Raw genomic sequence first — 25,311 nt, forward strand, 5'->3', positions numbered from 1 at the left:
ATTAGTTATACAAAGTAGCCTCTCACCCTTTCCTCCTCAAAGCTGATTAGCCCTTCATCATCGTCACTCTCCAGTTCCTCTGGTTCTTCACTAACCAGGGCATTGAGCTCTGTGTTTGCAGGCCGAGGCTTGAGCAAGCTAAGGATACGCTGCAGTGGCGACTGGCCACCACTGGGGGGAGAACTCTCCTGCTGTTCCAGGTTGTCGCTCTGCTTTTTTGCAAAGTTCACAAACACCTGGGAATGAAGAGTAATACAATAAGACAAGTAATTATATTAGAACAATGTATTGTCATGTTACTTCTAGCAGGTAACCTTCCTCAGGTTTGATACATTTCTGTTCCATTGAGCTACTGTACAGAATGTCACAGAATCAGGGAGGAGGTGTTAAGAAAATCTATTTGCTTGTCTTTCATGCAGGAAGGACACTAAACAAAGACATCTGAATGAATGCACCCTATGGAAAGTCAGAATGGCCATATTAATAACAAGCATATAAACTATTATGTACAGGTCCCCATTTTTGCTGTTGCAATATTATTTCAAGAAAAAAGGCAAAACATTTGTTTTTAAAAGAGGCTGCAGTTGGATCTTTGATTGTCTGGCAGGAACTGAGGACATAACAACTAAATGCAGCCTCTTCTAAACGATGACTCACATTGTCGAGAGTAGTCTGGCTGACGGAGTAGTCTTCGATGCCCAGTACCTCTACCACCTGCTCCATCTTACTGAAGACTTGTGCCAGGGACAGGCGCTCTGACTTCAGCTGATACTGCACCTTGGTATGGTGGCGCTCCTTCACGAGGAAGAACAAAAGTGGACACATAGGAATTGATTTTTCTTTCTTTTTTTGTACAAAATTAAATATCCATGTGATTTGATTCTTTGCACATTGGGGGAGGGGACGACGACACACTGACATAAATCTTTCGTGAGAAATATACTGATATGCTAGTCACCTTATTTGTGTTTCACAAGACTGGTATCATTTGATTAATTAACATAAATAAAACTCAATGATTATGGATAAGGGGTTCTATTCCCACTGGGACCACCCACACAATGGATTCCCATTATAAAGGCACTATAAAGCATCTATAATAAAAAAGCTATACTGAACTAAAATAAAAACTATGATAAAAACATAAAAACAATACTTTATATTACAGAGGTGAATATTCAAATGTCCTTTGCAGAGGAGCGAGCTAAAGAACCATCTGTGATTGTCTACCTTCAGTACAGCCTCTGGGAAGTTCCTGTTGAAGAATCGAACCACTTCCTTGACGCTGGAGCTTTTCTTGGTTCTCACTGTGATCATGTAGCCATCCCCAAACCTGAGCCGGAGTACATGCATTATAAACTGTGCATATGCATGGTTATTCTATGTATAGTATATAGTGCAGGGTAGCGCCTTTCCTTGTCCTTAGTACAATGTTGGTTGCGGGTGCGGTGGTCTAAAAAACTATTAACTATTAACGTACCTTGTGTGTGTGTGTGTGTGTGTGTGTGTGTGTGTGTGTGTGTGTGTGTGTGTGTGTGTGTGTGTGTGTGTGTCCTCGTATCGCTCGTGCACTAAAGAAAAAAAGTTTGTTTTTGTAGTCTCTAAGTAGTCATCCATTTGTGAGTGCTGTGTGAGTCTTTCACCACTCTAGTTCCATGTATAGTACACAAACGAAGACAGCACATTGGCTTGTTGGATTTTACGGTGTGACTTACTTACGAGCCGTCTAGAACAGGGGTTCCCAACCTTTCTATTACCACGTAACGGCTGATAGTCTGGTGCGTCGTCGCTGTATTATTATATCACAAGTTACATAATGTAATAATGTGTTATTATTATTATTATTTAAATGACGTTATATCAACATGGATAGTATAATTTCTTTTTTTTTTAAAGGTTAGGCCTATGTCTTTTTCAGAAATGACTTGTGGAAATGACAGGTGGAAAACTTTTAAATTGCAGAGTGACGCATTACTTTACCTGAGTTATCTTCTGACACTGACAGTCATCTTGAATGTCGACATGAAGGATGAATTAAATAATAATACCGTTTAGTGTTTCATTAGCACGAGCGTAACATAATAGGCTACAGCTGTTGTTACCCTGCTGCTCGCTCAACACACGTGAATGGTAAAAATACTAAGTATTCGACGACAGTGATGTCACTGTTCATGTTTATGCAACATGGAAGTAGCAAGGACTCTAAGCTGTTTATAAACCATGTTTATAAACCATATGACATCACTGACGACTCCTTGGTATCTTTATGCTACCAAGTCAACTTTTTTGCTACCACTTTTTGCTACCAAGTTACCAAGTTAACTTTTTTATAGATTCATGGACAGTCCCTTCTCATGTACCGGTGGCAAATGTGCCGTGTACCGGCACAGGTCCGCGTACCAGTGGTTGGGAACATCTGGTCTAGAGGAGTGTGTCTATGTGTTTGTCTGATTGTCCGGGACTAATAATGCAAACTGCAGCTAGACCAATGAGTGCGAAGTGCAAACTTTATTTAGCGCACTGGCAGTAGGCCAAGGAGGTACCGCCCCATATATACTGTATTGTTTCACAATAGTTTTATATTTTTTGAAATATTTAACACACATTTTATAACAGAAGTCTATGGCATTCAGATTAGGCTGAAACCATGTCCAAATATGGAGTCACATGTCATAGACTGGCCAGGTGGGAGCCATGCCATCATTAGACCCCATCTTGTTATCCTACCTTCTGTACTGCTAGAGATAATTTGTCCTCAGAGAGCATTTAGCTCTCAAAGACTATATTGATCTCTGTAGGAAACAAATAAAAACACAAATAGAATACAAAGTAGTGCATGGGCTTAAACCTGTTCTTAAGGTGTTGGATGCTGCCCAGGCACTTGAATCTACCGTTGACCATGATTCCCAGTCTGGTGCACAAAGCCTCACATTCCTCCATGCTGAAGAGAGAAGACAAGAAGAAAACGGACTTCAACATTATAGAGATAGATTACACTGCGAAATGTGACCTTCCTTTCATCTTGGATTAAAGGGGGATGAAACCCTAGCATTTTGTTTTCCAATTCACGTTAAAAACTAGAACAGGTTAAAAACGTGGCATTCTGCATAAAAGCTGACGTTATACCTACACAGATGCAGCTAATCAAATGAGTGTGTTAGATACATTGGCACACCTAAATCTAACACTCCCATTATTCCTTTTAATAGTTGCAGATGTGTGGCTCATTAGCCTGCCATATTTTTAACTTCTGTAGTTTTTAACCTGAAATGAAAAAATCAGCTAGTCTAAAGATTTAAAAAGGTGAGTAGGGCAGCCAATACATTGACATTTCACTAGTTCCAATGAACATAATTTGTTGTTAATAACTTTCTTGAATCTAAAGGGATTCTATTCTTAGTAGAGGAATAATTTGAATTATTTTCAGGTTAATAAAATAAAAAACTAAGATTATTTTTCAAGAAAAGTTGTCTCACCTGTGTGATGTCAGCACTACAGAGCGTCCAGTCTTGATGATGTCAAGGATTAAGTTCCAGAGGAATCTCCGGGCTTTGGGGTCCATGCCTGTGGTGGGTTCATCCTGACGACACACACACAAATATATATACTGTATCATTTTATGTCTTCATGTCAATTTGTTCATTTAAAAAAATAAAGAAATTGACATGGGCCTGGGCCGTGGCTCAGTGGTCCAGGCACCATGGCTGGTAATCCAGTCTGGCAGTGTGCCGCGGGTCTCGACTACCGATCCCTGTCTTCCCCCCATCTCTCTCCCCATTTCTTGTCAGCCTACTGTCTGTCCCTCCATAAAAATATTTGAAAAAGCCGAAAGCCACAAAAAAGAAAAACATAAAAAAATGAAATTGACACGAAGAAAATTATATACCGGTATATATATTTATTTGTTGTTGTTGTTGTGGAATCGACTAAATCGATCAGTCTGATTAACCATTTAATGTATTCCCCACCTGATAATGTAATACCCGTCTGTCTGTGTCCCTTTTATACCTATATATGATTCATTACAGTAAGGATACAGTCTGACATGGTCACGGTGTGTCACGGTGTGTACTGTTTTTATTTATTATGCATGCACTGTTGACGGTTGAGGGTGTATGAATAATGTATCATTTGTTTATTATTGATGGTGTTTTGAGAGTGATGTATTTTACCCTTCTACCCAGACAGACGGACAGAGATTTCACATACTGTATTTATGGTAGGATATTATACAACAGTGTTGTATAATACAACGCCACAGCACAGCACAGCACGCCATAGTACATATGTATAGCATAGTAGTATATAGTTTATATGTATAAGTTTCATTATATAGATATTCCACTGTTACTTTCTTAGCTTACGCATGTTTCATGATAAATGTTTTTATGTGATGTATTCCCATGCTTTTGTTCTTGCTTAATGTAAGTCGCTCTGGATTAAGAGCGTCTGCTAAATGCCTAAATTGTAAATTGTACAACAAGCATAGCGATGCATTGTGAGCTTGCAGATCTGCAATTTTTACTATTTTAAAACAAATTGGACAATAAATAGGATACATATTTTGCTGGTGCAGCAGGCTACAGCAGCAGTAGGAAGAGAGTAGCATGAGGACGGCTGTCGTACAGATACTGAATAAAATGGTCATGAATTAGATTTTATCTTCAAAATCATAGCGTGGGCAGGACTGAACCCTTCCCCTGGTGTAACAAGACAGAATTATGACCATACATTACCGTGTGTTCATATACTGTAGGTTTATAGCTGTATATTGTTACCAAATTAAGTAACTTGGACATGCAATACTTGTGAGTGAGTCTCCTACCAGGAAAATGAGGGAGGGATATCCAATCAGGGCGATGGCTGTGGAAAGTTTGCGTTTGTTCCCACCGCTGTAGGTTCCAGCAGGCTTGTCTGCATACTTGGTCAGTTCCAGTTTCTCCAAAGCCCACTGGACAACCTGAAAAATAAAGGCAACATACACTAGAGTTTGTAGTGTATGTACAGTATATTATACACACAAGCTTAAATATACAATATGTGTAAGAGAGAGAGAGAGAGAGAGAGAGAGTGAGAGAGACACCAACCCTGTCCTGGTCTTTCCAGGGAATACCACGCAGGCGTGTGTAGAGGTCCAGATGCTCCCTGGCAGTCAGATCCTCAAACAGAGCATCAAACTGGGGACAGTAACCGATGCTCTGCTGTACGCGCAACAGCTCCTTCAGGATACTGCATGGACACACACGCGCAGGCATGCACGCGCATGTGGGCGCACACACACACACACACACACACACACACACACACACACACACACACACACACACACACACACACACACACACACACACACACACACACACACACACACACACACACACACACACACACACACACACACACACGATGATGGAAAGTGGAGATATTTTACTAAATGCACGTTTTCTGCTATTAAATGTCCATTTGGTTCCATTTGTACACTCTCAGAGTTAAATGAACAGATTTGACAGTGTACATTGGACAAATTGCTGTCTAATGGCTTGTACACATGATATTTGCTCCGATTATGCTGTCAGGGACCATTTTTGGCGCTCGCCGAAAAAAATCCCGATCTGACGCAAGATCGGGCTTTGATCGCAGAGGTTTTGCTCGCTGTGCGTGAAAGGCTCTGCGAGAAGATATAGCACCGATAAAAGTGCTCGCCGACGTCTCCCCGACATCTTATCTGAATATCAAGCCGGTTTTATACTGGGCATCATACATTATGAAATGGGTTGCGAGCGCATCCCGAGAAGTCCTGTATTGCAGCCAATGAAAAAACTAATGATGTGTATAGCCTATATTGGGTCTGGATCGCATCTTGGTGAACTCTTCAGTGTGTTATCAGAACTCTGCAGTGTGTTATCCCTAGTCGGCAACCAATCGTTTAGTGTGAAAGCCACAAAGATATGACAGCCGATTAAAAAAAAAGACTCCTGTAATGTGAAATACATGACGATCTGATGACTCGCCGACAACTTTAAAACTCGTACAGTGTGTAGGGGCCAGTTACGCTTCACAGGGAGGGAGAGCAAGTGCATTTTCCGGCAGCGGCATCAGCCGTGGAGTCTCCACCAATTGCCGACGCACCCACGACAGGCGGCAGTGTTTCTCGGCCCGTCACCCTACCCCGTCACCCTAACCCTAACTACAAGTGCAACGCATGCCGGACCAACGCATGTCAGGAGCCACGGGTGAGTTTTAACCAGCGACGCTGACACCCTACCTCAAACCCTAACCACAAGCACGACGCAACGCATGTCGGACCAACGCATTACCGCGGAAGCGAGTGGCAGTGGAGTGTCATAATCCCCCCGACAGCTGTATGATGGCCGCTGCCGGAGAATGCACTCACTCCTTCTGCTCGCAGGGGCCGACTGTTCTAACCAAGCGGGCCGCTTGTACCGAGCGCTCCAAAGGGAAAAAACTGACCAACTACGGGTTATGTTTTGAAAGTCTTGGCAGAACTTGGCACGCTTCAAAATAATTTACAGTGGTTTATACATCTTATTTATTGGACCAGGCAGGAACAGAGGTGGCAATCTGTATACATATTACTCCTCCTAAAAAGATATTCATTACAAAAGTTTGACATTTTACTCCTCCAAAAAAGATATTCATTACAAACATTTGACATTGTACAATGGTAAACATCCCCACAACATCTCCAGGGGAGACATTGCACTCATAATAACTCAACCAGTAGGTGTGCTACTCAACACCAGGGTATAGGGAGACACCTCCAACCACTGCAGATGTGTTAGTTATATTGTATTAACATACTCTGCCATGCAGATCGCTATTATCATTATTTTGTGATTTAAAAGAACTCCAGTACTGTAACTAAGTACAAATTTGACTGAGGAACTGTAATTGACTAATATCTGCCCTCAAGTACTGGTGTTGAGCACTTTGTCCACCACTGCAAGCACCGCTAGTTACTGTATCTTACCCGTTTCCATCTATGAAAGCCTCCCCTCCTGTGGTACTGTACTTTAGTTACTGTATCTTACCTGTTTCCATCTATGAAAGCCTCCCCTCCTGTGGTACTTTCATCTCCCGTAAGCATCTTAAACGTGGTGGTCTTCCCAGCTCCATTCACCCCCAGCAGGCCAAAACATTCACCTGGACGCACGCCCAGACACAACCGGTCCACAGCTTGGATGCGACCCATCCTCCTTGATTTGTAAACCTAGAGGACACACACACACACACACACACACACACACACACACACACACACACACACACACACACACACACACACACACACACACACACACACACACACACACACACACACACACACACACACACACACACACACACACACACACACACACACACACACACACACACACACACACACACACACACACACACACCTCATTTGTGGCTGTAGCTCTGTCTACTCTCAAACCAACTTTAGGTGGCTAGCCTCTCGAGACAGATCGTTTTTGAATGCTTCAGCCTGCCAGTCCATCGGAAGAGCTGTAGCTTGTACTTGGAAATGGGGCAGCAGTGGCTCAGGAGGTAGAGTGGCCGCTTGGGAATATGAAGTTCACCGTTTGATCCCCTGCTCCCCCGGTGTTATTGTCCAAATGTCCTTGAGCAAGACACCTAAGCCTTAACTGCTCCACATTTGCAGGTTGGTTGCCGCATGGTTTCCTCTGCCGTCAGACCCATGAGGGTCTATTTCGTTCCATTTGTACATTGTCAGAGTTAACCCATTTAGGCCTTCTGAAAGAATATATGTTCAATTTTCAATGATTTGTGCCAAAAATAGCAGACCTACAAGCCACTCTGTGGCGCGCTATGAATGGGTTCCCGCCCCAAAATGGGTCAAATGAACACTGAGGATTTTACTATGCAGATTGGGGTCCCAGATATAAACAAAACCATATCAAATGCCTTACAGCATTATATTCTGTCACCTGTGTGTTTACAACAAGAAGTCAGAGCACGCAACATGACATGCTCCATGCTGTTCTGTGTTGTGTACCTTGGTGAGGTTGTCAATCTTCAGCATGTCGTTGTCAGCGTCTCCTCGCAGCACCCTCCGCCGCTCACAGGCTACATCCACATCATCGTCTTCTATCGGCTGGCAGCTCACTGGCACTCTCCTGAAGAAACATCCAGACAGCTTGTAGGAATGTGTGTGATGTGATCAGCTGCTAATCCCCTGGAAGTTACTCAGAAAACCCCTGCAATGCTGTGCTTCAGTCGGTCGACATTGAGCATAGTACTCCACAACTTACATTCAACGTCTTTTCAACGCCACACTTCTGAGCGTGTTGAAGGAAAAACTACATTAAGTACCACATGAACAAGAAATCTTGTTATATCTGAGTTTGTTCCCTAACATGGCCACACTATAAAATAGAGGAGTATTTTGTTTGTTTGTTTTAAAACAAATAATAAACCTCAATGTACAATCAAAGACTACACTATCTTGTACACATAAATCTGGGCAGATTTACGTTTATGTACAGCAAACCACCATAAATGAGTAGTATACACTCACATACGCACTCACGCACGCACACACCCACACACGCACTCGCACTCTCACTCACACTAAGACTTACTGAGGTTTCCTGAGAAAATTGTACTGGCAGAGGATGGTGATGAGGAATCCAACAAAGCCCTCGATCGTCATGGCAACTAATCCTCGGGTCACGATGTCCCACTCGAATGGAGACTTCATCTTGTCAAATTGACCTGGAGGACAGATTCATCTTCTGTTTAACGACATGTCTGAACTGTTCTTAGTCCAAGGTATTGTGAGAATACCTCATGACCTGAGAATACTTCATGAGTTGTTGTGCTAAATGCCTAAATTGTAAACTGACTGAGAAACAAAATGTATGTTTTTCCAGAGTAATGCTGCAACTATCAATTATCTTCTTGTCCATTATTCTGTCGATTACTTTTTCATTAATCGAATAATCTATAATAAAATAAAATAAAAGATTGGTCGGTTAACTGTTGCGCCCCTACTTACTATAAAACACATTAGAACACATAAATATGCACCTATTTTGGCATAGTACTCGTTGATGTACTCATTATAGGCCATCTCCATCAGCCCATGGCCCAGGTTGTAGTTGGGAAAGATCAGAAAACAGGACTTCAGGTAGCTGTTGACTCTCTTCAGGTCCTACAGGATGGCATCCGTTCAAGTAGACGTGAAAGGATGGAGATTTGGAAAAAGACAGTGATTTCTGAGTGGAAATCAAAGACAACCCCAACACACAGTCGCACACAAATAAAAACAAACTGTAGAAACGACAGAAAATGAAACAACGGTTAAATGCCACCCAGTGTATCTAGTGATACAGAGTTACTTATGCTAAACGTATATTCTGTTCCTCGCTGAAAATAGCGATATACAAACTCACTATAGAGCGTCGCAGTCCCACCCCCTTTCAGAACGACGAGTGGCCCAGGAAATGAATCCCAGTGCATTTTGCCCATAGGCATTATGTATTTATTTAAAGACGGTTACGCCGCAGACAAAGCCAACTCGGATCGTGACAAATCATGACAATGAACACTATGTTTTGGGCCGATCAAATCATTAGAAAGAAGAAAATAAAGGCAGGAGACAACACTATTTGTTTTGTTTTTCTTCTTATAAATTATTTTATCGGCCAAAAACATAGTGTTCATTGTCATGATTTGTCACGATCCGAGTTGGCTTTGTCCGCGGCGTAACCGTCTTTAAATAAATACTTTAAGAAAAGCCTATGGGCAAAATGCATTGGGATTCATTTCCTGGGCCACTCGTCGTTCTGAATGGGGGTGGGACTGCGACGCTCTATACACATCTGATCGCATCATGATGCATTTTTAAGCCTGTAAAATCGGTAATCGACGCCATTGCACATCAACGTGTAAATCAGGTGTTTACTCTTGAGAGCTTTACTGACCTTGTCATGTTCAAACAGCTGCAGGAGGAAGGTGGCCACTGTGGCTGTGATACCGATGAAGAGGTTGATGACAATGAGAAACACGTAGGCTGTGCTTGGCACTTCAAACCAGAAAGACGCAGGATACATGATAGGAGTGATAGACCACCTGGGTACATGAGATTACATTACATTACAGGTCTGTCTATTTAACCATCTGCCTAATATCTGTTTATTTATTTCCAGTTTCCACAAATGTGAAGGATGTGATTTAAATAGCATGTTGTTAAGACAGATGCTATAGGTTCGTTGTTTACTTGGTATCCAAGTTTACATTTCCATAGATTAATACTGTGAAATTAAGTGGCTAAAAGGTTAAGCATTGTGTTTTTGTCTTTTCCCTTTGATGGCTTAAACCACATTGAATATTCAGAGCAGCAACTAAATTGCTGAAGATGTCACATAAAGCTTTTAGCAAAGCAAAGGAGCCTATCAAAGGAGCCTATCAAATCCTGAGTGATAACTTAACTCTGAGTGTACAAATTAACCCAAATGGGTGTAATCTCAGTAACTGGAAAATTGCGTTAATAAACTGGAAAAACTCCTATATGTTCCAATCCGGCTTTTCAGCCGGGCCTGGCAGACCCGGTTTTTATGTCATGGAAGGAGAAAGGTATTGTGAATCTCCGAAATGTATACTTTAATCAAGGTCGTGGTAAAGGTTATCTTGCCTCTTTTCAACAAATACGAGAATCCTTCCGGCTTCCATCATCACATTTCTTCCGTTACTTGCAATTGAGACATTTTCTTAGAACGCATGTCCCACAATATGAACAACAACCCAGTCATCCAGTCTTGGATAGTTTCTTCAACACTGAGCCCTTTGAAAAAGGTGCAGTCTCTCAATTTTATGACACCTTGCTGACCGTGGTTAACCCATCCTCAAGCTTGTTTAAGGACAATTGGCAAAGAGAATTAGGCATAGAGATTTCAGATGGAGTATGGGAGGATTGTATCACCAACATTCACCATAGCTCTATCAATGTTAGGCACTCTCTGATTCAATTTAAGATTGTTCATAGGCTGCACTATTCCCCAACTAAATTAAACAAAATCTTTAAAGATTCTTCTCCCATGTGTGGAAAGTGTTTAACGGAACAAGGGACTTTGTCTCATCAGTTCCTCCTATGTCATAAATTGCAACGTTTCTGGAATGAAATTTTTGATTTCTTGGCTAAAGCTTATAAAAGAGACTTCCCCCCGGCACCTCTAGTTGCACTCTTTGGTGTGGTGGAACCAGATCAAGTACAAAACAAATACGAGGCACAGGCCATCTCACTCGCAACACTGTTAGCTAGGAAATTAATACTACAAGCCTGGAAATCGGATAAACCTCCGACAGTTGACATGTGGCTAAGGGAGCTGGGAGGAGTGCTGCATATGGAGAGAATTAGATTCACCTTGTCAAAAAAAGAACACCTTTATCTAAAAACCTGGTCGCCCATTATAGAGATGCTTGATACATTGGACTGAAGTGTAATTGAATGTTGTTCTGCCCCGTAATGTCGTCTAATTAATTTTTGATATGTGTATACTGTATACGTTTGTGTTTTTGTTTTTGTGGGTACACATGTATGCATATGTCTTTTTCATATCAGAAATGTTTTTTAGAATGTATAGTGATGTTGTTTCTGTCCTCGGAATGCCGTGTAGTCATCAGCCTTGTCAGTTATAATTTTATTGTTTTTGTCTTTTTCTTTGAGTTATGTTTTGTCTCCTTTTATTGTAAGTCTCTTGTTTGTATGTTTTTTTTTGCTATTTTTTGTCCGATCTGTAATTTTATGGTTCATCATTACTGACATGCTTTTATGCCAAAAATCATAATAAACAGATGTTTAAAAAAAAAAAAAAAAACTGGAAAAAATAATAATGTTTACCTTTTCAATATTATAGGCTAAGACACCATGATATGCCTTTTCAATTTATATTCATGAAAATCCCATGAAATTGTTTTGTGGCGGGCGATTATGAATTATGCATAATAAGCAATCATAACTGTAATCAAGGTTACACAGCCTCTGACTTTTTTTCATCTTCTCCTTTGCATCTTCTTCTTCAGGTTATGTAGGAGGGAGTTCTATTATTTTTGGCTTTAGTTGTCAGTAATTAACATATAAATGAGGACATGATGTCGGTTAAGGGAGGTGGGGGTGGGGGCAGCCTGCGGTGGTGTGATCCAGTGACTTTCCTCCAGGTCTCCTCTTCAGAAACTTTACAAGTGGGGCGAGAGAGTGACGAGGTAAACAACGAGGAAGAGCAGAGGGAGGGCACTCACCCATAGAGGAGGAACAGGGAGAGGACGGCTGGGAAGTTGGTCGGGGACGTGTAGGCAGGCAGGTCAAAGACAAACAGAATGAGAACGCAGCATGTGGCAGGAACCAGGTAGTTCATCTGAAGAGAGACAGAGAGACAGGGAAAAGGAGAGTGGGAGAGAGATGTAGAGAGACAGAGAAAGTGGTTAGACTGGACATTATGGATTTCTGGCAAACAAGAGCTGCATTCAAACAGTGCTCTATTGGTCAACCACTTAAACCCCAGCATCCAGATCAGATATTTTCAGCCAAAGCATTCCAAACATTAATGAATAGAAAAACAGACAAGACGTAGCCCTGAGGGACTCCGGTCAACCATATAGGGTTTACAGTAAGTGGTTAATTAGTGGTTACCGGAAAGGGCAACACATTATAGTATTTGTGCGACTTTATTATCACTTATTACATGGTCTGATTTCTTGATAACAGACCGCTCCACTCTATAACAGACCGTTGTCTAATCAAAGGCTCAGAGCAGATGCTGCGCTGATTGGATTTTATGCTGTACCCAACATGTCAGCCATGTAAACAAAACACACAATGTCATTTAACTAAACATTGCTCTCAAGAATGTTTTTGAAAACATTTGGAGCGAGAAATAGATGATGCAGTACCACGAAAATTGATTCAATTTGATCAACACTCACTTACTTGTTTCCGAGGGGATTTGGTGCGCTCTGTGGGGCCAACGTGGAATGCTTTCATTACCGATAAATCACTTTATAGATACATTTATAGATTAAGCACCTCCACTCCGTGTCGGTGGTTAATCACCCTGTCAGTGATTTATCTATCAACAATGACCACCTAGCCATACATTATCCCTTACGTAAACCCTAATGTTTGGCACACTATACTCCTCCCACAGTTTTGGTGACACACACGAGCCATAATATCAAATCGACCAGCTTCATACAAGTGTATATCTGTTAACATAGATCTACAAATACCTCATAGCCCCTTAAGGCTTATTTTCCATTAAATTGGAGGGCATTTGGTCGTCACAAGAGCAGAAGAGCAACAACAATTACAACATACATGCAAAAAGTCTCCCACCCTTTCCCACGCACCAAAGCAGATTGCACAAATTCCTCCCTTACCATGTCCCAGATATAGTTGGCCAGCCAGTAGATAACCGGGTCACAGCCACTGACAAACTGCAGGTGTTTGGCCTTGGTGGATTTCTCTGCCACCAGGAAAACCACAAAACTGGCTGGGACAAAGGACATAGCTACAATGATGAAGATGGCAATCACCACATCTGTCCCCTGGAGCCTGAAGGTAGACATAACGTGATAAAGATGAAGGAGAGAGGAGAAAGAGTTATATAATGTACAAGTTGTGCTTTATTTTTTTAGTTGTGCTTTATTTCTTCCAATAGTTACCAAAGAAATCATCAGTGAAGGCAAGGAGAAAATAACTTACAAGTAATCCAAAGACAGGCTGGCGCTTGTGCGATTCATTGGGTGGTTTGTCAGTGTGATGCCTGCAAAATCAACACATGCACAGTTTTCATTGTACATTGTATTTATCAAATAAGAACAATAAACACATTAATTACGTTTTATTACACAGCAATTATCATATAATAATGTATTATTATACTGTTTATTATGCTTATAATATTGTCTTGATAGGGTATTACTGCAGATGTATTAATTATACCATAACAAATGTTGTTCAGTGTATTGATCTAAAACCAAGAAAAAAAATAATGATTAATGTAATAAACAAATAAAATAGAAGTTTATAAATGTAGGTGTGGATGGGCAGATTTAAAAGATGACATATATTTTGGTATGCTTTTCTCACAGTACATGATTACACATTTCAGATGATTACCGTAAGCAGCAGGGTTGCCTTTGGAAGCAGGAAGGTTGGCACGAAGGATGGCATTGTTAAGAACGTTGAGATAAGTTGGCATGCTGTGGTACCCCTTGTTGTTGTATAGAACCTAGACAGCAACAAATCACCATCAATGTGTTGATTTCATATTTTTGAGTATTATTTTAAGTATGATAATGATTCTGGAGCAAGCATTCCCAGTCAGAAGTACTAAAGTATTTCATGATATAAGATATCAACACTACACTGGCATAATGTTTGCAATAGATTCAGGTTAACCTCAGTGGCAGATAATACTGCTAGGATTGTAGGAACAAGGCAGATTCAAACAATGGAAGCTCTTATATTTTAGAGATCTTCAGGGGTTTTATTAATTAAGTTCAAATAAACACAGGTTTGGGTTGGATCCCCAGACGGGTCATACCAAAGACTGGGACCCAGTGCCTCCCTGCTTGGCACTCAGCATCCCTGCTTGGCACTAGCGTCATACGGGTGTACTTGCACATCAAGCTGCCTCACGCTACAGAAACAGGAGATACGTTCCTGCCCTATGGACCTCACGCTAAAGAAACAGGAGATAGGTTCCTGCCCTATGGGCCTCACGCTACAGAAACAGGAGATAGGTTCCTGCCCTATGGGCCTCACGCTACAGAAACAGGAGATAGGTTCCTGCCCTATGGGCCTCACGCTACAGAAACAGGAGATAGGTTCCTGCCCTATGGGCCTCACTCTACAGAAACAGGAGATAGGTTCCTGCCCTATGGGCCTCACGCTACAGAAACAGGAGATAGGTTCCTGCCCTATGGGCCTCACGCTACAGAAACAGGAGATAGGTTCCTGCCCTGTGGGCCTCACGCTACAGAAACAAAAGATAGGTTCCTGCCCTGTGGGCCTCATGGCTCGGCATGGCTTACTACTACAATACAAATCAATAGGGAGTCGGGAACCTTGATAGAAGATATGAAATGCATTTGGCAGTTTTTAAACAGCTGCATTATTTCTTGAGCTAAACACAAAGACAAAGGAGGCCAAATTGCTAGAGTAATTTATAAATCATTGGATCATAATATATAATCATACTATAATCATCATACTATAATTCTAAGGGTCGATTCATACTCCTATTTTAGAGCCGAATAAAAGTCGGTTCGGCGCTGTAGAGCCTACAATTTGACGTCATTTGAGGTTCGGGGGGGCGGGTACCGTCCTAAAGTCGGCTCTTCGGTGCTACTGAAATTTTCTGACGAGCCGAAATCATTTCGGCACTACAGCGCCGAAACAGGAGTATGAATCGGCCCTAACAATGTCTGTCTGTCTGTCAGAAACACCGCCGTATCTCCTCATTGCCTGCACCAATCACTCCCACTTTTCACACAGGCATTGACCATATGAATATGGAGGTCTTAACGAAGCCCTTTCTTCGATTTGACACATTAATGATTAATAATGAATTTATTAGTGAATTAACCTCGCACCCTCACACACCTCCGCCCCTTAGCGACACCTGCATCACAGGCCACCGTTCTCACCGTTACCCACTGGCATGCTTCCTCTAGCTACCGCCGCAACACAACAAAGAGTGCCCTATACAATTTGGCGCTGTGTGTGTGTGTGTGTGTGTGTTGCATCCTTTGGCCGTCTTCTCCTACTAAACCACACCGTTTGCACACATCTCACCATGCACAACACCAACAGCTAGCCTGTCCGCACCTCAACCACTACTTTGCATTCATATTCATGTCATATTTACAGTACTATACCCATTTATATGAAATAATCCAACCGCACCGCGGCCACAAGGGGGGTACTGAACAACTCATCTCCCCGCAAATCACATGTCACCAGTGAAATGCATGTTGGAACGGACACAGATAAATACTGGGACACAGTTTCCGGCGCAACATTCTCATCAGACTCACACGAGGAGAACAACTCGGACCCATAGTACAGCTACTCTTGTGTCAGTCGACATAACTTCTTCTTTGGGGAAGCATCGCGGCCGGGTTGCGTGGCACGACAACGACAGGTTACAGCCCAGCGCGCACCCAGCGTGGCTGCGTGACACACTGAACAGCACGATCACAACGGAATGCTTATTTGTCGGGGTCTCGGGGTGGCCAAATGGAGACGTTTGTGGAAGACAGATCCCGTGCCGTTGGAACAACACAATGACAAAATACATACAGACAGATGCAATGACAACGACACGTTCCTAAATCACACAAAACATAAAATTCTTATCCTGATTATATAAAGAACAAACTACAACTTGCTTTGAAGCCCAAAAAGCCAACCTCCGCGTTCACCGTTTAATAGCTTATATCTCCATGGGCAGCAGACGGTGAGCGGTTAGGGACCGTCTACAAAGTGCAACACCGAACTTGAAAATATTCAATAACTTCCATTTATAGGCAGAATATCACCACCATATTTACATCACACATCAATGGTGTACTTATGATTGTACTACAGCATTTAATTAGCCTATACTTTTGTGCCCAACCCAACTTCCCAAGACCATCTGTAAACAATTCCCCCCTATCAGTAATGTGATCTATTACATCGCACACTGAACATGATTTGCTGTTCATATATTCAGAACGGGTAAGGACTAGTACTAAAAAAAGAGAAAAGCTTAAAGAAATCAATATTGTTTATATAATTGTAATTCATTGTACATTTACCTGAGCTGATCTGCGAACAGCTATCTTGCGAACCATGGGTGGTATCTTCCTCCCAAAGGATGCTGGGATTGATTTCTGTATGTTACCCACTGTTATACCTCCATATCTGTTTACAACAGTAAATACAATGCAAGACAGTGAATACAATGAGATGCAAAAATCTCATTTGAACAATATGCCCTCACATTTTACCAGTTTGTATTATTATTGTTTACAGGACCACTGTGGAAATACGTGCTTTGTAATGCTTTCAAGTGCTATCCTCTGGATAGTTTTTGGCCTCCTGCTGTCATGAGTGGTTGCTTGAGTCCTATTAAAATCAATCTATCAAACAGTCATGGACAGATAAATCTGTTGACCACATCATTCTTAAATACTCAGTAATGTTCCATAGACCTTATGCAGCCATCTTGCTTATAAGTTAATGGCACGGTGGCAACTAGCCGCAATTTGCCATTGACAGCCCATACATCCAAACAGAAAAGTCCTGTCTGATTGTATTAAACGATGTTAAACTAACCAACATTGCAGCTGTACGGAAACCTTGAATTATCCTCTTTCTATCCGCAAATGTTTGTTTCATAAAAATCCACTGTAGACATTTTATGAGCTACTTTACTTCCTTGCAGATGATAATGTTTCTAAGTTTTTGTGTTTGGAATTGCTCGCTGGATATCACCCAATGGCCCTGCGCACCACCTGTTTTGAATTTTCACATAATGCAGGAGGCAGCAGGACGTTGCTTTGCTGAACGTGAGCGCTTCCAAACTCTGACACAAAATAATCATCTGCAAGGAATTTCTTGACAGAAAGTAGTTCATAACATGTCTACGGTGGATGTTTATGAAACAAACACTGCAGATAGAAAGAGGATAAGTCAAGCTTCGTACAGCTGCAATGTTGGCGAGTTTGACGTTGTTTAATACAATCAGTCGGTCTGCATAAGGACAATTAAATCAAATTTTCGGTATACATACAGTACATATAAACAAACAAACAAACACACATCAGATATAGATTTCAAAGAGGCCATGTTATACAAGATGAGATTGGATAAAACATTTTATACTGTAGCTATGAAAGCTATAATTGGATAAAACTATTTATAGCACCTCCCTGATAGCAGCCAAATAGATGATAACAGTCATACCATTATTAAAACAAAGTCCTATACAATTCAGATTCAGACATCTGTGTATATTAATTACAAGGGTCTCACCTGTGCAAGCGCACTCTGTCTGAGGTAAAGAGGAGGTACTCTGAGACATTTCGACCGGTGATGTCCACGAGGATGTCCCCTGTTACCACCTTGATGAGAGGGGGCCGTCCTCCAACCCCACTGGGACAGGAGAAGCCCGAGCCCTGCATGGAGCAGGTGCATCGGACTGGCTCATGGATGGACAGGGGCAGGGTGGGTGGAGATGTCACTGGCTCTGATCACAGGAAGGAAGGGGGCCCACAAGGAGTTACACATCTGAGAAACCACTTGGTGAACACAGATTTAAAGAATGGATCGGAAAAAACATGCTGCCCATACGCTTGCCTTGCCCGTCATTTGTCTAGAAATGTGTATACAATGTCTGTGTGAGTGCAGCGCTCTGATCGGCAGGTTATTTAATTGGTTACCTGTGTGGGGAGTCAACGCCTACAGATCTTTAAGATTTAAGAGATATAAAAGGAGTTTAATTCTTTCTTTCCCATATCCGTATATATATGTACCCCGACGCTAGGTAGCGTCATATCCCAGGTCCGTATATATACGTACCCCAGTGTATACTCCGTCTATATAATGGAGTCCCACAGCAGCGTTTAACATTGGTCCGGTTCCTATGGCGACGCCCCACCGTTCCAACTATGGGATTGAAAATATAATCACGGTGTTAAGCAGTTGAAAGAAGGATTTTCAAACCTCCATAAGTTGGACTCCAGGATCGCTGTCCTTGGTGGATATTCTGCCATCCAAATTTCGGATTTAATTTGTGCCTTTGTACCGCGACACTGTGCCATGTAAAAGCTTCTGACGAAAGGTAAACAGTGTGTGCTTGTTCCAATGATAGGCTACTTGAGTGTGTGTAGCGAGTGTGTGTGGGGGCGGGCAAACTCCGTTTTTTAAAGTGAACGCGTATGGTGGCACCTGGAAGTGGAACTGGGGTTTATGCTAACAGCTAGCCGCAATAAATTAGTTAAAATACTGAATGTCATTGTATAATGACAGCATAACATTTTTATAATCAGCATAAATAAAAATTTATAGGAATAGGCTACCATAATAACACTATGGTGAAACGCTGCTGCTGTGCATTCTGCAACAGTGATTCCAGGTGACCAGAGCAATTTGCATTTCCCCAACACATGTTTCATTAATGTTGGGGAAAATACTCAGCTCACCAACCCAGATGATGATAATCATATGACTTACATGAATCGTAATGCAGACTGTCAGATTTTTACTTAATTTCAAACTGAAATTGACACTATTTTTTAATATTCTGCACATACCGTATTTGTGCATGTACAGTATTTTCTGCATGAACTGTGCTACTGTATACAATAAACATGACTTGACGGACATGGACTGGCAGACTCACCGTGAATGGTGGTAGGGGGTGCGGCTGTGAAGTTCCACAGCCCATCCTCAAAGCGTGGGTCTGGGTCGTCTGAGGGGGCTGGGGAGGGGGGTGGGGGTACAAAGTTGGAGAGGGGCACCCCCTGTGTGAAGGAGTCCAGACACATGGAGTCAAAGTATCGGGCAGCGAGGGTCTTGGAGTCGTTGGCGTTGGGATTGAGGGTTTGTGCCAGCTGGTCCAGTGTGCTGTTGAAGGGAGTCTTGAGGACACAGGTGGCACCCACGCCTGAAGGTAGACGCAAGGTGTTGATGATCTTCTGAGGACTGGCGTCTGGAGAAACTTTACTCCTGACAGAACCAAAATACAGGTCCATCCATAAGATACTCGTAGATATTCACACAGTTACTCAAAGACACATGAGATAAATACGCAAGTGATACATCCGGGGAAATTCTTACGCGTATTGGTCTTAAATACATTTCAGGGCATCTGACCTGTACTGCGGTCTTTCCTCATTGGCGTAGGGAATAAAGTTGCCTCTAGGTTGAGTGTAGTTATGATATTGAGAAGGGGACAAGATCAGCGGGGGCAGATCTCCTGCAGAACACAAGAGGATAAAAGTTGCAGGTCCACCAAGGCTCTGTCAGTTTGTCAGTTGGTCGGTCTGTTCAACAATTTAGTCGCAAACGTCTCAAAAACTACTAGCTGGATTGCCATATATAGGATGAGTCCTATTGACTTTGGTGACCTCATGGCTTTTCCTAAGGTAAGGTAAGGTCATTTTATTTATAAAGCGCCTTTCAAAACAGTTGTTACAAGGTGCTGTACAATAAAATAATAAAACAAGAACATCACAATCAAAGATAAACCGACGATGAAATAAGAAACAGAGCAGCAAAAACAGTACCTAGAAATAGATAAAAACAGAACAGTACCTAGAAATCAACAAAAAATAGAAATAATCACTGAAGCAAACCAACATTTGGTTTTTAGCAGCTTCTTAAAGTTCGCAACAGACACAGCATTTCTCAAGTAGAGTGGTAAGTCACGCTTCAGCCAACTCCAATTACGTGTAAGAATCAGCACAGACTAGAGGACTTTTGGACTCTAGTCTTCTTATAATATCTTCATACTGGCTTCTTACCTATCGCAGGTACAGACAGTGCTACAGTCATGGCCACGCAGACGAAGAAGGCGGGCAGGAGGATTTGAGAAAAGAGGCCTTTGGTGTTCCTCTTGGCACAGTGGAATCTTTTGACGATGAGGCCATGGAACTGACGCAGTCGCAGCCACCAGCCCTCCAGCTTAAAGCTGCCCTGACCTTCGAGCACCCCAGGTTCCGTGGATGAGGGGTTCTCTGCATCACCTGGTAGGAGTGAAAAGTGATTTGAGGGGGGCCTCAATAAGAATACACCAGAAGAACCATTATTCCTACTGTATCAATAATTATTATCAATACGGTCTGCCAAAACGCTAGAGAAACTGGTACTTTATTGCTTGTGTTTCTATCACTCAACAGCTGCATTTATTAAAGATGGAGTGCCATAGTTTTGCACTTTTTCTGTTTTGTATGTGTCTATGGAGTTAACATTACACTAATAATAGACCCCCAGGTGAGGTTATAATATGCAAATGTATTCCCTGTGTATTTTTGAGTAAAAAGGCCCAATCGAAATACACCGCTTTGGTGACCAGCCCCTCTCCTTATTATCATACAACAGCTGTGGGTGCGTCTTAACTTCAGGTGGGTGGTGCTAAGGTGAAAACTATGTATACTTAATTAACTGATGGGTGTGGCCACATTAGCTGCGCCAGCCGGAATTGGTCATTTTCAGTCACTTTCACTTCGGTTTTCCCGGCCAGACCGCCGTTGTAAGAAACGGCTTATGTTAGCATTAGCTGACAATGTTTATCTTTTGCCAGAAACGTTAATATGTCAATCACGTTGCGATGAAAAATCACAAATCAGATCCGAACCTCGGATGGATGATCATCACCACGGACAGCACTCGTAGTTTCAGAGAAAAGAGCCAAAGAAGATCCTAATGCGACTCTATGGGTTTCCTGGTGCTGGGGGTATGCACGGCGTTGCCTAGCAACCGGGCCGGTGTTAAAAGTACATTTTCAGTGAAACCGTTTCATATCGATAAAGTACATTAATTGACGGAGAATTCCGACAAAGGCAGACAATGGTTGGATTTTAACTTACGGAATACTCCGTCAAAGGCAGCTAAATTGTTTTAAGAGACAATTATTTGAAAGTAAACAGGCAGTTAAGACGACACTGCCATATCTCTGTCTCTTTGACTGTCTCTCTCCGTCTTTCTTACTGTTGTCTGTCTGTCTGTCTGTCTGTCTGTCTGTCTGTCTGTCTGTCTGTCTGTCTGTCTGTCTGTCTCTGTCTGTCTCTCACCCCTCAGGCTAGCAGTGTCGGACTCCAGCCCATTCTCAAAGAGGGGACAGTAGTCTCCATAGAAGTCAGCGTATAGTCCTCCCTCGTCACCTCTCACGGACCCGATGGACGAGGAAGATTTCAGGGACGACTGGCTCTGGCTCAATCGGGAGCACATCACCAGGTTACTGAGCTCCACCTCTGGTCTCTCACGTCCCTGGGGCACTGCTGACGGTACACTATCATCGCCTTGTGGGGATCCCAGAACACCTGGCCCTGGCACCACTGTGGGCTTCCCTGTCGAACTGCCACCCGGGGAATCCTTCATATCTGATCCTGGAGTGAAGAGAAACACAGGGAGAGAGAGAGAGATTTAGGGAGAGAGAGAGAGAGAGAGAGAGAGAGAGAGAGAGAGAGAGAAGGAAGAGAGAGACAGCTCATTAGCATTTTAACTGAGAGCAAAGATAAATAACTTGTTAAAAAACAAGTTCAACGTCAGCACTAACTCAGACTATGCATATCCAGCAGAAATCTTTTCTGATTGTGTGTCATGACTAATTTATGAACCCCCACAAAACCTTATGGATGTGGCAGAGGGGAGGGTGCACTCACTGACGGTTCAAACTAATTTCAAATAAATTAGAGCAGACAGACGTGAGTGCCAGAGAGTTAGAGCTCATGTGTGTGAGGCTGCTGGGGGGTCTCACCAGCATCACTGTTATCCAGAGACTGGTCCTCTTCAGAGACTTTGAGGAACACCTCCTCCAGCGTAGTGTCCATCACACCAAAGCTGGTCAGGGCCAGGCTGTCCAAGCTCTGCTCTAGGGCCTACGTGGGCAGACATAACACTACATTAACATAAAATACCTGAGCAACGGGCAAACCATTATAAAGCACAGGCCCATACCAATCAATAGAGGCTTGCAGCCTCACACCAATCACAAGCCATCAATAGAGGCCTAGACAAAGAATGACTTAACTGATACTGCCATGATGGAAGAGAGACCACAAAACGGAAGTGTATCATCTCTCCTTCTGCCGGGCAGGACACAAATGACACCACTAGGAGTCAAATGCCATCCTCAAAGGCAAGCAAGGGTCAAATGGCGGCGTAGGGCTAGTGTTTCTCAACACCTCCCCCCACCCATATATATTCCCATCCTGGCTAAACCCTACACTTCTACGTCTTTGGGTAAGCCCAAGATCCGAAAATACCCAGGGTCCAAACCAACCCGGTCCGGTTCCGTTTTTAAGAAGTAGCCTCGATACCCAGGCTTTCATTTTCCCGTATGTCTCGGTGCTCAGGTAATGAGTACAACTCCAGTGGACCTGGTGATGGGCAGTCCCAGCTGTCAATCACCACCCTTTTTTCCTCCTCAGGCCAGGGGGAGCCTGCGTGGTGTGCGTGCCTTGCATGAATGCGTCACATGACTTTACTGAGGTAGTAGGCGCTACTTACAACTAAGTCTTACAAACAACAACAAAAGACATCAGGGAAGTTATATCATATATTGTTGCTATATAGGGTTAGAGTTAGGGGTTAGGTTAGGGTATGCTAACGTAACATTTTAGTGGATCACATTTGGTAAAACAATCGAGTTGTGATAGTGTGTTGAACGTTATGCTCTGCAAAGTGCAAAGCACAATGGAAACTCCAAGCCGAAGATAATTATAAACTGCTGCTGCGATATAAATGAACGGTGGATTAGCAATGGCTAAGAAGAAAGATTACACACTACACATCTAAAGGAAACGTGGATTTATTTAATGTATTTAACCCTGTCTAACCCTCCAAAGATTGACTGGTCTACTTTGGGATTATACATTCACACGTTATGCAGCGGCGCTGCAGCACCAACAGCAGGCTACGTTTAGTCTTATTTAATAATAATATACAACTTTTAATAAGAACGTCGGCATTTGGTCATTTCGGTTCCTCTGGCTTTGTATGGGTACGGTACTCATATTTATTATAATAGACAGGTCCGTCCAATCTGTTCACATACCTGAAAGAGCCTCTCGAAGCAGCCCTTCTTGACCGCCTCTGAGGGGAGCACGTAGGACAGCTCTGTGTTAGAGTGGGACACCAGCAGACAGGACGCCACAAACTGCCGGATGAACTGTGTGACTCGCGCCTCTGAGCAGGGAGAGAGGGAGGAGGACGGAGTGAGCGGGGAGGGAGGCTGCAGCTCCGTGCCCTGGTCTGAGGAGCCGCCAGGCACCATGGACATGATGAATGGAGGGAGGGAGGAGAGGACAATGACATGGGAAGAGAAGTGGGAATGAGAGAGGGGAGTTAGGGACTTTGGGAGAAAAACAACAACCCAACAGTGCCAAAAAAATGGCTCAAAGGCAAAACGTGGAAACAAATTGAAGAGAATTTTGAGGCAACTACTCAACTTCAGAAAACGGGAGGGAAGCACGCACGGCGTACGCATGCACGCGCACACACACACACCCACACACGCACAATCACGCACAGACACACACCTCTGCCGTCACTCTGTTTTTTGACCAGAGTGAGTTTGTATCCGTCTCCGTAGGTGCTCTTGAGGAACAGCGGTGAGCCGCAGCATTTCAGTTTTCCATGGGAGATGATGGCGATACGATCTCCTAGCAGGTCAGCTTCATCCATGTGGTGGGTGGACAGGAGAATGGTACGGCCTGAAACACAGCAGACACATGTGCACACACACACACACACACACACACACACACACATACACGCGCACACACACACACACACACACACACACACACACACACACACACACACACTGCATTAATATACTTTTACTCTTATTTGTTTAATGAGTGTACAGCACTTTCGTTCAACGCTGTTGTTTTAAATGTGCTCTAAAAATGTATCTTGTAATATGAAAAATGCAGCCTTGTTTTTGTCTTTCTCCTTTTTTTCTTTTTTCGTGTTGACCTTTTTTTTGTTTTGTTGTCTCTGTCTTTTCATCAATAAAAAAAAAGTGCTCTAAAAAGTAAAGTGGATTGGATTGGATTACAATATGCTAGGCTGTAGACTGTAGTCCAATCACTCTAACTATGGATCACATTCCACCCCACTTTGTCTTTCTTCACAACTGTGTCTTTGACTCCAAACAGGACCTTATTTTGCAGAGGCCTTCACTTTGTTTTTGAATAGTTAGAGGAGAGCACAACAAGGACACACTCTGGGCACATCCAGCCCCTCCAGCTCACCCTGTTTGTACTTTAGGATGAGGTCCCAGATGGCCCTACGAGCGTAAGGGTCAACTCCGGCTGTGGGCTCATCCAGGATGACTGCTCTGGACCCCCCGACAAAGGCTATGGCCACGGACAGCTTCCTCTTCATCCCCCCGGATAGAGTCTGCACCAGGCTGTGGCGCTTGTTGGACAGCTCCAGGTCCTCAATCATCCTGGACACAAGGCAAAGCAACTGTGTTTGTAATAGTATAGCACATTTCAACAACGAGGCAATTCAATGTGCTCACACAAAACATTAAGCAAAGA

The 25,311-nt window shown here is 42.9% G+C and overlaps 1 protein-coding gene across 3 annotated transcripts in view; it reads right to left on the reverse strand.

Moving 5' to 3' along the window:
• Window positions 1-25,311, reverse strand: part of abca2 (ATP-binding cassette, sub-family A (ABC1), member 2) — a 91,987-nt gene that overhangs the window by 1,669 nt on the left and 65,007 nt on the right. For all 3 annotated transcript variants that reach the window (XM_080766287.1, XM_080766286.1, XM_080766285.1), the window contains 26 exons: window positions 25,021-25,217; window positions 24,301-24,474; window positions 23,817-24,013; window positions 22,518-22,638; window positions 21,832-22,146; window positions 20,563-20,784; window positions 19,913-20,015; window positions 19,440-19,765; window positions 18,071-18,284; window positions 16,852-16,957; window positions 14,165-14,276; window positions 13,748-13,808; window positions 13,423-13,597; window positions 12,286-12,401; window positions 9,972-10,119; window positions 9,076-9,199; window positions 8,628-8,760; window positions 8,042-8,162; window positions 7,053-7,231; window positions 5,088-5,229; window positions 4,826-4,960; window positions 3,477-3,580; window positions 2,849-2,941; window positions 1,231-1,333; window positions 658-795; window positions 27-236 (listed from right to left, as the gene is read on the reverse strand). In XM_080766287.1, coding sequence (XP_080622413.1) covers window positions 27-236; window positions 658-795; window positions 1,231-1,333; window positions 2,849-2,941; window positions 3,477-3,580; window positions 4,826-4,960; window positions 5,088-5,229; window positions 7,053-7,231; window positions 8,042-8,162; window positions 8,628-8,760; window positions 9,076-9,199; window positions 9,972-10,119; window positions 12,286-12,401; window positions 13,423-13,597; window positions 13,748-13,808; window positions 14,165-14,276; window positions 16,852-16,957; window positions 18,071-18,284; window positions 19,440-19,765; window positions 19,913-20,015; window positions 20,563-20,784; window positions 21,832-22,146; window positions 22,518-22,638; window positions 23,817-24,013; window positions 24,301-24,474; window positions 25,021-25,217 — 4,069 coding nt within the window. The remainder of the gene's footprint in view (window positions 1-26; window positions 237-657; window positions 796-1,230; window positions 1,334-2,848; window positions 2,942-3,476; window positions 3,581-4,825; window positions 4,961-5,087; window positions 5,230-7,052; window positions 7,232-8,041; window positions 8,163-8,627; window positions 8,761-9,075; window positions 9,200-9,971; window positions 10,120-12,285; window positions 12,402-13,422; window positions 13,598-13,747; window positions 13,809-14,164; window positions 14,277-16,851; window positions 16,958-18,070; window positions 18,285-19,439; window positions 19,766-19,912; window positions 20,016-20,562; window positions 20,785-21,831; window positions 22,147-22,517; window positions 22,639-23,816; window positions 24,014-24,300; window positions 24,475-25,020; window positions 25,218-25,311) is intronic.

Source organism: Protomyctophum bolini (assembly GCF_963924005.1).
Source record: "Protomyctophum bolini genome assembly, chromosome: 6".
NCBI classification, from domain to species: Eukaryota; Metazoa; Chordata; class Actinopteri; order Myctophiformes; family Myctophidae; genus Protomyctophum; species Protomyctophum bolini.